The following is a 12,462-nucleotide window of genomic DNA, read 5'->3' as shown; positions in this document are numbered from 1 at the left end:
CGGAATCCGAGCGAGGCTGGAAGCCGGCGACTCCCGGTAACCAGGCAACAGGGACCTCAGCAATGGAGGAGGGGGCGGGACCGAGGGAGGAAGTCGGAAGCTAAAGGCTGAATCTCGCGAGACTTGCTTTTGGGCGCGAACTCCAAGTCCGAGGGTCCCGGGGTCAGGTCTCGCGGCTGGTCGCGGTGCAGCCCCCTGGGAGAAGCGACAGCCCCAGCGGACCCGGACACCTTCATCACCCCGTCATGGAGACGTCAGCGCACAAGCAGCAGCAGCAGCCCGAGGCAGCCAAGATCAGGAACCTGCCCTGGTAGGAGGAGGCGCGGCTGCGGGGAAGGGAGTGGGCCGCCCGCGGGGGCGGTGGCCCAGGTGGACAAGTGGCCGGTCCCCAGCCCGACCTCGCCCCGCCTCTCCCGGACCTGCGGCCGGGGCGGAGCCACAGAAGTTCGCCTCGACACTCCTCAACTCCCCAGCCCCGTTCCATTCTATTTAGAGCTTTTGCCAGCTTCCCCATTCCCACTGTGCACTGTGGGATGTTTGACAACATCCCTGGTGCCGAGCCACAAGATGCCACTAGCACCCTCCACCCAGTTGTGACAATGGAAAATGTCTCCAGATAATGTCAAGAATTCCTTGGAGGACAGAATTGCCCCTGGTTGAGAACCACTGGGTAAAGGGCTTTGTATCTCTTCCTGTTTTAGTTAGGACGTGAAAGGTTTCTTTTGCACATAACAAAATATCCTTGCATTTATGTATTTTGTAATCCATGCTGAATTTTCAGGGTTGAAAAATACCGTCCACAGACACTGGATGATCTCATTTCTCATCAGGACATCTTGAGCACCAGTAAGTATCCATGTGTCAATTGCTGTTATCCTAGTTGAACAACCTGTGTTAATGTCTTAGGACTGTTGTCTCTGTTGAATAACAACTTTGAAGATAAGCTTTATGGGATGTGGCTTTAATAGTTGAGTCCTACAGCTTTTTCATTCCTGCATCTGCCTCTTGATTTGAACATAGGGTTGAAATGCCTTCAGCCCAACTCAAGGGCCCACAGTGAATGAGGTGACTTTCAGAGACTGATGGCGTCTCTCTTTTTCCCCCCAACGTTCAGTTCAGAAGTTTATCAGTGAGGACCGCCTGCCACACCTGCTTCTCTATGGTCCTCCTGGGACAGGAAAGACATCCACCATCCTAGCCTGTGCTAAACAGCTGTACAAAGATAAGGAATTCGGCTCCATGGTCTTGGAGGTAAATGGGAGGGTTATTCTTACTCTCAAAGGACTCCAGTCTCCTGCTTTTAGTTCTGCTACTTTCGTTTTACTTTACAAGTTAGCTGCCCTGCTGGTTTTTGGTGGCTGGGAAAGAAGCTGGCATAAAATATTTTAATTCACTGTTTTCTGTAATTGACATTTTGGCTTGGATTGGTGTTAGCTACAGGACTGCGGTAGGGCTAGGTTATCTTTTCTGCCATTGCCAACTTTCACCCAACACTCAGTGGTCTCTTGGTTGCTGACTCTCTCCATGGGCCCCTTTCTCCATGTTTCTCCACTCAGAAGGCTGAGCTGTTGATTACAGCCTCCTTTGCCCTCTGGCTTCTGGTTAGGTTTGGCCAGGAGGGGCCCTGGCAGGAGATGGGGAAAGGAGAATGATGCCTGCTCCTGCCCTGGGGGTCAGCACAGTCTGACAGCATCCTCACTACAGGGCGCACCACTCTCCCACCCAACCTTTAAGACTTGGGGGTGGTAATGGGCCCCAGTAGCCCCTGAGGTATTGCATAGCCCTTGTGGTTTCCCCACACCCCACCAGCACTTTTGAAAATATCTCTTCATTTAATTCTCTTCCAATTACTGCATTTGAGTGTGCCATCTGTTTACCGCTGGGACTTGACTGATGCACTTAGATTATGAAATTCTACGTATTGTCCATTGTAAGGAAAAAAATGCTTATTTTTTTGTTATAGATCTTAGAATCTTGCTGCCACCAGTATTCTTACTTCAGTGTACTAAAAACTAGGTAACTTCCGGGTTGCTCTGGGATGTGGTAGCTAAAATTAGCATCATTCTGCTCGTGCCAGAGGTACTGTTCACTGTGACCAGACCAATTAATTATTCCTCCAGAGTGTGTCCGTGATTGTCCTCAGAAAGGGGAGGAAAGACAATCATATGCCTTTCAAAATATAATGTAATGATCTAGTGAGTTGTGAGTTTTAAATATAACAGTGATCTTGTTTTTAATGATTCTCTCTTGTCTGTCCTAAGACCTAGAAACCTAGCTTGCTGAGCAGGACTGATGAAAAGATACATTAATTCATAGACAGCACACCAGCAGGTTTTCTGTTTATTCTGGCTTCTCTCTTTCACATTTAGCTGAATGCTTCAGATGACCGAGGGATAGACATCGTTCGGGGGCCAATCCTGAGCTTTGCTAGCACGAGGACAATATTTAAGTAAGAATTCTTTGCATAATTTCTCTCCCTAAAGATTCTGATCAGTGAGATGATAGAGTTTAATCTTTTAAATCTTCTCCTTTGCCAGTCTGTAAAGGTTAAAAAAAAAAAAAGACTTGGTCAAAAGCAGCCATGAAAAAGAGATAAAGTACAGGAATATTATCTAAAAAATAGATAATATTACCTAGTAAGAAATATTATCTAAATCTGTATTAGCAGGTTCTCTGGGGAAGCATTAATTTTTTTTATTGGTTAACTGAGGACTGACTGCATCCTAAGACTGGATGAACTAGTTTGAATTTAAACAAAAATGATTTGAAATCAGGATGCATTACTAGGATGAGGATGGTGGTGAAAAAAGAAAAAGAAAAAGACAGGTTTAAGTGAAGTTGGTGGGGAAAAGCAGCACTAAAATAATAGGTTGCTGTGCAGAAGAAAGATGAAGGCTCCAGAGGACACAGTGTAACAGAAATACAGAAATTAGACCTCCCTTCCCTTTAGGACATGAAGGAGTGATGAGGCATTTGCTCTGTGTGACCACAGACATCTGCTTTGGTCAGAATTCTAGAAGAAAAGAAATTTATGACAAAGGGCCTGATGGCACAAATGTGAAGGTGTAGGTTTGGGCCTGGAAGTTGAAGTGAGATTGAAGAAACCTTTCAGTGGTACCATTTGTTTTCCTAGGAAAGGCTTCAAACTAGTGATCTTGGATGAAGCTGATGCCATGACTCAGGACGCCCAGAATGCCTTGCGGAGAGGTGAGGAGCGCTGCCGTGTCTGGTGTGTTCGCTGAGGAGTGTTTGGAAGAAGAATTAGGACTTTGGATGTGAGATCTGACACGGCTTGTTTTCAGTTTTCGTTCACCTTCTGGGCCCAGGGAACCTCTGTATACCTTTCATGGTGTATCCTACCTGACGATCTAGACCAAGACCTCTGTGTTGGGGGTTTCCCCTTTCAGTAGCTTAAAGACATAAGCCCTTTGGGGACTGTCAGGTATGACCAGACACTGGTGTTTCATCCTCCTTTTCCACTGGGTTCAATTTCCAGGTTGGGAATTTGTCCTGTTTGATGGGAGGATATGGGAAGTCTTTCATTCCTAAACCACTAGGTAGACCTTTCTGCTGTTGGTACCCTTCGATACAAAATAGCCAGGAAAATAATACTGGAAATTTAGTTGCACTCAGAAAGCTGACATTACTTTCCTGCTTGCCAAGTGAGTGCTTCGGCAGGGAAGGGAGCGTATCCTGTGATTTGTTGGTTTCGCGGGGCCTGTGCAGTTAGTTTTCAAGGACATTGTTTATCTCTCTCATTAAGACTGTGCTGTAAACAGCAAGGAGGGGAGAACAATCTTTAGTTCTGGGGAGGAGTGGATTGCAGCCCATGTGTAAGAGGAGGAGGACAGTTAGAGTATCTTCTGGTCAGAGAGGCTTTGGCAGCCTCTCTTCAGCCTCTTGTTCCGTAAGAGTGACTGTCAGTCTGGGCAGATCCCAGTGTGAGAACATTGGTACCTTCAGAATGAAACTGGTGTCATCAGCATCTCTAATGCTCTTGAGAATGAACGCTCTGAGGGTTTGAGACAAGGTCCACTGGGAAGTCTGCAAACGCCACCCCCCGCCCACTAGAAGGCGGAGCACCATCAGTGTGCCAAGTAAAACTTTATGCAAAAGGGCAGGAATACTGGGTTTCAGATCTTAATGGAATGGAATGGCAGGAGTGCCAGAATCCACGGCGAATCATGAAAAAGGAAATGTTTTATACAGTCCTGTGGAGGTGGCATGTTTGTCAGCTTTGGAAAGAGCTGTTTGCAGTCCTGACCCTCCAGGGAACACCCTCTCTTATTACAGTAGCATCCGCACTTGTTTGTATTCTTGTTTCCTGTGCCCTTCACGTGACTATGGAAAAGTTCAGGGTTTCTGGGTCCTTTGAAGAATCAGAATGAATGTGAGGTGGTTTTCTTTTCCCTTGCCAGTGATTGAGAAATTCACTGAAAATACCAGATTCTGCCTCATCTGTAACTATCTGTCAAAGATCATCCCCGCCTTGCAGTCCCGGTGTACAAGGTTCCGATTCGGTCCCCTGACTCCCGAACTCATGGTTCCCCGCCTGGAACATGTCGTAGGAGAAGAAAAGTGAGTATACTGAGCAGCAGGGAAAAGGGAGGGCCTCGGGGACAGAGTGTGTGTAGTGTAAGGCGACTGGCTGGTTTACATCTAAAGGTGATACAACGTTTGTGAACAACTTAGGGGGAAGCCTTGCACAGGGTACGCCTCACCCTCGGTTCGCCGCCTGGGTACCTCAGACATCCTTCACGGAAGTCATTTGGTTCTTCTCCTGATTCCATCCTCCTCCCCTGGAAGCTGTCCCAATTTCCTCCTACTCTTCTTTTGTCATTGGGAACTGTGTGCTGCCAAGTCCCTTCTGCTAAGACGCCTCTAGCCTTTTTTGACTAGAAGGGAAAGTACTGAGACATCACCTTCTGTGCAATCAGGTGCCAAGCAAGTAGCCAGCCTGAGCTGCTGCTTATTTGAAAGGAGGTACTTTGCTCTTCGGCTGCAGATCTCAGCTAGTGCTCTGTCCTCTCCAGAGAACATAATTCAAAGCCAGTTGCTCAGTGTAGCAATGGTTGGTCCTAAATAAGGGTCTTTCTAGACTTTGAGTAGGCTGTGACTACTAATGTGAGGGCCACATCCCCCGCCCCCAAAAGCCAGAGTGAATTCTGGATCCTGTAGATCGGGAGAGTGTTGTTAACTCTCTCCTTCCCTTTTTTTCTCTCATTGTTTCAAAGCCTTAATCATCCCAGGCCATCTTGTTCCGCTGGTGAACGCTTGTGCTCTCAGGGGCCTCTAACCCCTTCTGCCTCTTTTCTTTCAGAGTTGATATAAGTGAAGATGGGATGAAAGCACTGGTGACTCTTTCCAGTGGAGATATGCGAAGGGCTCTGAACATTTTGCAGGTACGGGACTACCTCAAGCAAATCTTGAGTTGTTGATTCAGAACAGTTGTTCAAGAAAGACATGCAGGCAACTGCATGACCGATCTGTTAGTTCAGAAATCTAAAGCTGGTAAGACCTTGATCTCTTAAGATGTCAAAGTGTACCCCCACCTTTGTGTTTCGATTAATTGAAAGAATGATGTGTTACAAACAAGGGAAAGATAGGGACGGATTCTGCAGCAGTAACTTAGCCGACAAGCAGCAGCATCCTCTGATGAGGCCAGCTCTTACCAATGTAACAAATACCAGGTTCGACCCTCCTACACTGTTGGTAGGAATTTGGTGCTGCCGCTATGGAAAACAGTATGGAGGTTCCTTAAAAAACTAAAAACAAAGTTACCATATGATCCAGCAATCCCACTCATGGGCATATATCTGGAGAAAACTCTAATTTAAAAAGATACATGCACCCCAGTGTTCACAGCAGCACTATTGACAATAGCCAAGACATGGAAGCAACCTGCATGTCCACTGACTAGATAAAGATGTGGTATATATACACAGTGGAATACTACTCAGCCATGAAAATGAATAATGCCATTTGCAACATGATGGACCTAGAGAATACCATACTAAGTAAGTCAGACAAATATCATATGACATCACTTATATGTAGAATCTAAAGTATGATACAAAGGAACTTACTTACAAAACAGAAACAGACTCACAGACATAGAAAACAAACATGGATACCAAAGGGCGGGGGGAGGGATAAATTAGGAGTTTGGGATTAGCCAGATACACCCTACTATATATAAGATAGATGAACAAGTTCCTACAGTATAGCACAGGGAAAGATACTGCATATTCAGTATCTTGTAATAACCTATAGGAAGGGTGGAAGAATATCTGAAAAAGATCATGCATATAAATGTGAATCACTTTGCTGTATACCTGAAACTAACATAACATTGTAAATCAACTATACTTCAATAAAAGACATGTTATCCGCCCCCCAAAAAACTCAAAAACACAGACGGAGTTCAAGCCGTCCTGTTGCCCACCCGCCTTGCTGCCTCAGCAGTGTTCCCCTGACCTGCCCACTGTGCGGTGGCCGCAGCAGCCTGGTGACTACCCCCTCTGTCTGCACAGAGCACCAGCATGGCCTTTGGGAAGGTGACAGAGGAGACCGTCTACACCTGCACAGGGCACCCGCTTAAGTCGGATGTCGCCAGCATTCTGGACTGGATGTTGAATCAGGACTTCACCACGGCCTACAGGAGTATCCTTTCTCTTGTCCTGCAGATGGTTAAGTGCCTGGGGCCAAGAACGTGGCCCCTGGAGCTCAGGCTGCAGCCAGCACCTGCACCCTCCTGGCAAAAGACAACTGGCTGCACGTGACTCCTGTCAGCTTGTCGTGGGAGCAAGCTGCCTGGGTGGGGTGGGTACTTGTCTTTAATGCCTTGGAGGTCTTTCTGAAGGGCCCTGACCTGGGTATGGCTTGACACCACTTCACCCACAGATGGGAGAGAAGCAGTTAGAGCCTGGAAGGAAGGTGCAGTCATTTTTAGGCAGTCAGTGGTACTCTTGTCTCGCTATGAAATTAAGATCTAGTTATAGTGATGTAAAGCCTTTTGGGGAATTCATTTGATTCTGTTCTCTCTTGGTTCTCAGAAGGCCCTCACTGGAGATGAAAACGTGAGAAAAATAATTGGGGTCCAACACGTACAGATTCAGATTGAAAGAAACAGCTGCATTGGGGTGAAAAGCCCTACTTTTTTCAAAAGGCATTCACCAGGGTTTGGATTCAAAATTCTGTGTGGTGTGTTTGTTCTGGAACTTGTTCCATTTGCCTTAACTGCTCCCCTCTAGATATTATGGAGTTGAAAACTCTGAAGGGCTTGGCATTACACGATATCCTGACAGAGATACATTTGTTTGTGCACAGAGGTAACTCACACCACTCCCTAGGTCAGAAGCTGTGCAGGAGGCAGCACGTGCTGGGGTCCAGGGTGGTCGGAGAGGGACCCTTAGGTTCACTTTGGAAGCAAAGAAATGAGAATGAAGAGGTATAAACCTGAGCCCTCATCCCTAGTTTTATTTTGCTATTTAAAACCTAGTTCCAAAAACACTTTTGCCCTGTAGAATGCTGGAAAAAAGGAATTCCTGATGGCTAACTTATTTCCTCCAGGGGTTTGTACTTTACAGCAATAAGTAGTATATTTTAATTCATATTTCTAAGAGGTTCTTTTCCCCAAAAGCAGAGCTGGAGAAGGAATATGTACCTTCACGTAAACCAGAGCAGTCTCAACTAAACCACCTTAAGTTCCACACTTGGTCGTATCTTCTGTACAGAAAATTGGTTCTCAAGCTTGGCAGCACACACGAATCACCCCAGACCAGTTCAGCTGGCCCTTTGGGGAAGAACCAGACAGGAGTTCTCCAAGTGACCTGTGGCTCAGCCTGTAGGAGCAGCTCTTCCCCCCAAGACTGCCACCTGCAGACGGTCGGGCCCATGAATGTTGGTTCCGCTGCTGCCTTTACAGGCCTCTCCCTGTGGCCGGCCGGCGTGTTAAATTCTGCCCAAGAAAAGGGTTGGCTTGAGCCCAGCTCTGCACTTTGTAGACGTTGAGCATGAATTGACTTTTAAAAATCAGTTATTTGTTTTTAAAATTGGAACAAGTGACAACTTTGAAGTTACCAGAGCCGCCCAGTTACTAAAAGGGCAGTGTTGATGGCTCTGCCATCTTCCTATGGTCACTGTGGAATATGCTTGGGGGGGGGCACCCTATGAAGACACAAAATGGCGTGGGTAAAAACTGTGAAAACCCATACACTTCTCACTTCCTTAGAGGTGTGCTATCTTGAGATCAGTGAGCTCAAAAGAAGTTTTAGTATCATCTAAGTTGAAACTCATACATGTCTTCTGTGATTTTTTTTTCAGTAGTAGGTAGTTACAGACCCCACTCGCTTGCTTTTGTTTTTTCCCCAGTTGACTTTCCATCTTCAGTTCGAATACATTTATTGACCAAAATGGCAGACATTGAGTAAGTATTTATTTCCCAATTTTAATTCTTTTCCTGTGTTGTGAGTCTTTTGTTTCTACTTGCTTGCTTTCAACTGTTGTGTCCAAATCATTTATACAGTATATGTAGTACAGTCTCGTTTTTGGTGGGATTATCAGACAGTCTGGGAAGGGGTGTGAGCTGCTGATGTAGGGTTCAGATGGATCAACACGAGCACAGGGACAGCTCAGCTGCGTGTTTGAGGCGAGGGCCTCTCCTCAGGCCCCAAAGGCGTGGCGCCCCTTGGGTCTAGACATGCTCTGGTTACTTGGGAGGCCTGCTTCAGCTCAGACATCTAGGTCCTTTGGGACGACCAGCTATCCAGCTGTTATTAAGGCATTTTGGCATACAAAGCATATTGCGGGGAAAGTAAACATAAACCCAGTTTTCCACTTTGCCTGGTTCAGTAAACACAGTTATGAGCCCCCAGTGAAGCCGGCAGCTGTCATTTCAGTAGACAAAAGCGCTGGGTTCCAAACAGACATCCACAGAAGCCAGCTCTAATCTGCCATCAGTGGCTTTCACACGTGCCAGTTAGGTCACCACTTCCCGTCACGCTGGGAGTAGCGTGGCTGTGCTTTCAGCGGCTGGACACTTAAAGGGGGCAAGGTCAGAGGTCAGACACCGCTGTCCTCTTCACTGACTAGACCACAGAACCACCCATACGCCAGCCACACTTGCAGGATTAAGAGGAAGGAAATCTTACAGTTCCTCTCAGTGCATTTTGTGGGTCAAGAAATAGTCCTTAATCACATAAATTCTGCATATCCACATAGAGCTCAAACAAAGGTAAGTTCCGAACACTACTACTGGTAGCAATTTTTTTTTAATTTAATTTTTCCTCCCGAACTGGAATCAAATTTATAAATGAATCTTTGAGGCAGTGAAGAAAATGTTAGGGGAAACACACAAGACTGCTGTTTGGGATAAATTTTTATTACCTCCTTCCTGTCCTCCTGCAGCCGAATTGCAGTTTGCTATTGTTCTCTTGTCAAAATGCAGCTGTGGTGGTATTTTCTCTTACCTTTCGTTTGATTTCTTTCAGGTACAGACTTTCTGTAGGCACCAATGAGAAGATTCAGCTGAGTTCCCTCATTGCCGCTTTTCAAGTCACCAGAGACCTGATTGTCACAGAGGCCTAGGTGCTGAGGACGATTTCACTGCCAGTCCTCAGGCCCAGCAGTGACTGGAGAGCAGGGGACTCCGTTACAGATGAACTGCTGCCTGGGCTGGGGGACAAAGCACCCCCAACCCCCCACCCCCGTTGTGGAAAATTGTTCCAGGCATGGTTGGCAGACATTTAAAAAGTACCATGTTTGTGGCTGTTTGGAGTGGGATGTACAAAATAATTTTAATGTACAGCTCTTACTGCACTGCTTGTTTGTGTTTTATAAGGGGGGTGGGGGTGGGGGGAGCAAAACCCTGTTTCAGCCTGAAGGCTTTTACCCTTGAATTGCTTGGACGATGGGAAATTGACCTGCCCCATTTGGAACATCAGGCTTTCAGATCTAATATGGTCCAGGTGTCCTCCAACTCAAGGTAAACAGAACAGCTCCAGAATTAACTTTGTGAATCTAATCTGTGGCACCGTCTCTACATAGGGGTTAATGGGTTTCTGGTCCACACTATTATACTTATAAAATGGACTCAATTTCCTTACTTTAAAAATTGGTCTTTTTATTTCTCCTTTTGAAGTAGGAGAGGTGCTAGCAAGTTCCTAACTGGTGGTGACAGTAGAGGAGACTTTCATTTTAAATGATGCTGTTGGGGTCACTGGTTGTCCAACACGGACCTGTTGCACCCAGGGCACATGAGATTAAGCCTGACTGCAAACCTGCAACTGGTGAAAGGATTAGGACTCGTGTACGACTGTAGCAGTGTATAAACCATCGAGCATCTGTGCTGCATTTGTGATAGCGTTCTTCACAGTAAAGGTAAAGCCGCTTCCCTGCTGTGTTACAAGGGACTCTCTGCTTAGTTACACAGACGATGACCTGTTTAACTTGCATTTACATGGAAAAGCCTCCTCCATCTCTGGTATCACAGAACCAACTTTCTTTGGAGGCAGTCCTTTATAAAGATACCCAGATCTTGTACTATCAAAAGGGAGAAGCTGGTTATGCCCTGCACTCACGTAGAACTCGCTGCCAAAGGACAACAGCAAAGTTTGGAGCTAATGGCCAAGGGGGGCCTCACGGCAGCTGCCCAGGGCTCCAAGGCTGTGCTGTACGTGGTAGTTCTGGCATTTCAAACAACAAATTAAAATTGGGCCCAATCCATTCCCTAGCTGTCTCGTACTCACTTGTTCTAAAAGGTGGGGGTTTTTTTTCTTAATGGAAAAAATGAAATGACGAGCCAAAAGCTTTTAACTTTTTTTCCTTCAATGAAAGCCTCTCATCTTGAAATGTTTTTCTTCAGCAACAAAGGCAGCAGAGGAGAGACTCCCCTATTTTTTCAACACACTTTATGACGGTACACAGGCCTCCATAAAGCACCTAGCAAGAAAGCCAAAGGATGAGATAACTGCATTTCTTTTAAAATAATTTAAAATATATTAAATTTTCCAAAGGCAGGTTTTGTTTGAATGAGGTGTCTTGATTAGGTAACTATGCCACTGAGGGAGAACAGTACTTTGAAGGAGCTCGTTTTGTAGAGGGTAGAGTTGACACTGGCTGATTAGTCCAATGAGGTGAAGCAGTGAAGTCAGATCTCGTACATAAGAAAATCAGCTGAAGTGACGACACCATTCTTTTCACAAGTAAGAAGAGACATGTTCACGACTATTGGGATTTAAGTACTGTGGTTTTTAGAGACCAGCAAGAAAAACACAGTTGTACCTTAACATCTGTTGAGAAAAATACAAATAAATATGCTAACGAATGGGAAACGACTGACAACTCAGTAGCCATCTGAACGGTCATGCAGTTCAGGAATACGTCCTGTGTAATCTGACATGCCAGTCTGGCACCTCCCGCACATGCACACCATTGTTTAAAAAAAGAAAAAAGCCAATTCTAGTGTCTGTATCAGGAGCACAGCCTCTGATTCACCTGCACATCAGTGAAGCTACATAATACCTCACACCAGACGGCTCCACGAACACCATCCTGCTGGTCAGAGGGGAGCCAGAGGAAGGAAGGTGCTTGCCAACATCAAAACCACTCTGACCCAGCAGGAGAAAACTCTCAACAGTGCCTCCTCTGCCTCTGAAACAATGACGGACACGAGGCAGAGGCAACACCCCGTCCAGGGAGTTGGCACTTGTCCGCCACTACAGAGAGGCTCTCCGGGTCCAGGTGCTCCTATCAGCAAAACAACACGAGTAACCGCACTTGAAATCAAAACAACTAGAAAGGGTCCAGCATTGCTGTCTGTCAGCGGACTGAGGACTTAAGGTCCCCATCATCTATGACTGACTCTCACATGTCATGGAGAAGAGACTCATGGTGAGTCTGCTGGAATCTGGTTTTGCTACATTCTATTCACAATCCCAAAGCGAAATTCTATTTCAATCCAAGACCAGATGTTTGGCCCATTATTCCAGCTACTCCTTTGTCAGGAGATTTATCCTGCTACAAAGAAAAGACTACAGAGAACTGCTTACAAAGTCCTGTACGTGAGGAACTCTTTCATTTTCTTGGGGATCGGCAGTGCTAGCACTTGGTACGTTGTCAGGAAACTTCGCAGGGCTTTCCGGCATAAGTGCTTCAGTGATGAGAGGACCCTAGGAGCTGTCCAGAACTGGACGTGGCCATCCCTTGTCCTGAAATGAAACAGAAGCCAGTGTTAAGACAGACCTTGGAAACGTATGTTTTCACTGCAATAGATATTGTTTCTACTCTGACCTGCACAAGCAGGAGACTCCGGAGAGTGAAATGCAACCCGGACCTTGGAAACAGAGCAAAGGCTGTGCTGTGGAATGATGAAGGCTGCTGAGAGGATTAGGGGTGCTTTGATTTCAAAGTGCTCTCTCTGTCAGCACACCCCCTTATACATCATACTATGGGCTGAACATG

General features: G+C 46.1%; 2 protein-coding genes across 4 annotated transcripts in view; one reads left to right on the top strand and one right to left on the bottom strand.

Moving 5' to 3' along the window:
• Positions 1 to 108: 108 nt before the first annotated feature.
• On the top strand, positions 109 to 10,114 carry RFC5 (replication factor C subunit 5). 2 transcript variants are annotated; one of them, XM_006178987.3, is made up of 11 exons: positions 109 to 310; positions 782 to 846; positions 1,115 to 1,251; positions 2,370 to 2,449; positions 3,134 to 3,207; positions 4,419 to 4,578; positions 5,321 to 5,402; positions 6,534 to 6,663; positions 7,254 to 7,331; positions 8,374 to 8,428; positions 9,492 to 10,114. In XM_006178987.3, exons 1-11 carry the CDS (start codon positions 246 to 248, stop codon positions 9,586 to 9,588), a joined length of 1,023 nt encoding a protein of 340 aa, XP_006179049.1. In that variant the 5' UTR covers positions 109 to 245; the 3' UTR covers positions 9,589 to 10,114. The 2 variants fall into 2 exon arrangements, with proteins under 2 accessions (XP_006179049.1, XP_032327546.1); XM_032471655.1 differs by lacking the exon at positions 109 to 310 and adding an exon at positions 323 to 670.
• WSB2 (WD repeat and SOCS box containing 2) overlaps positions 2,502 to 12,462 on the bottom strand; it is a 26,578-nt gene continuing 16,617 nt past the window's right edge. For both annotated transcript variants that reach the window (XM_032471654.1, XM_006178985.3), the window contains 2 exons: positions 12,051 to 12,209; positions 2,502 to 2,538 (listed from right to left, as the gene is read on the bottom strand). In XM_032471654.1, the coding sequence (XP_032327545.1) occupies positions 2,517 to 2,538; positions 12,051 to 12,209 (181 nt within the window). In that variant the 3' untranslated portion in view covers positions 2,502 to 2,516. The remainder of the gene's footprint in view (positions 2,539 to 12,050; positions 12,210 to 12,462) is intronic.

This window comes from Camelus ferus, chromosome 32, assembly GCF_009834535.1.
Source record: "Camelus ferus isolate YT-003-E chromosome 32, BCGSAC_Cfer_1.0, whole genome shotgun sequence".
Lineage (NCBI taxonomy): Eukaryota > Metazoa > Chordata > Mammalia > Artiodactyla > Camelidae > Camelus > Camelus ferus.
This window is presented reverse-complemented; position numbering and strand designations above follow the sequence as displayed.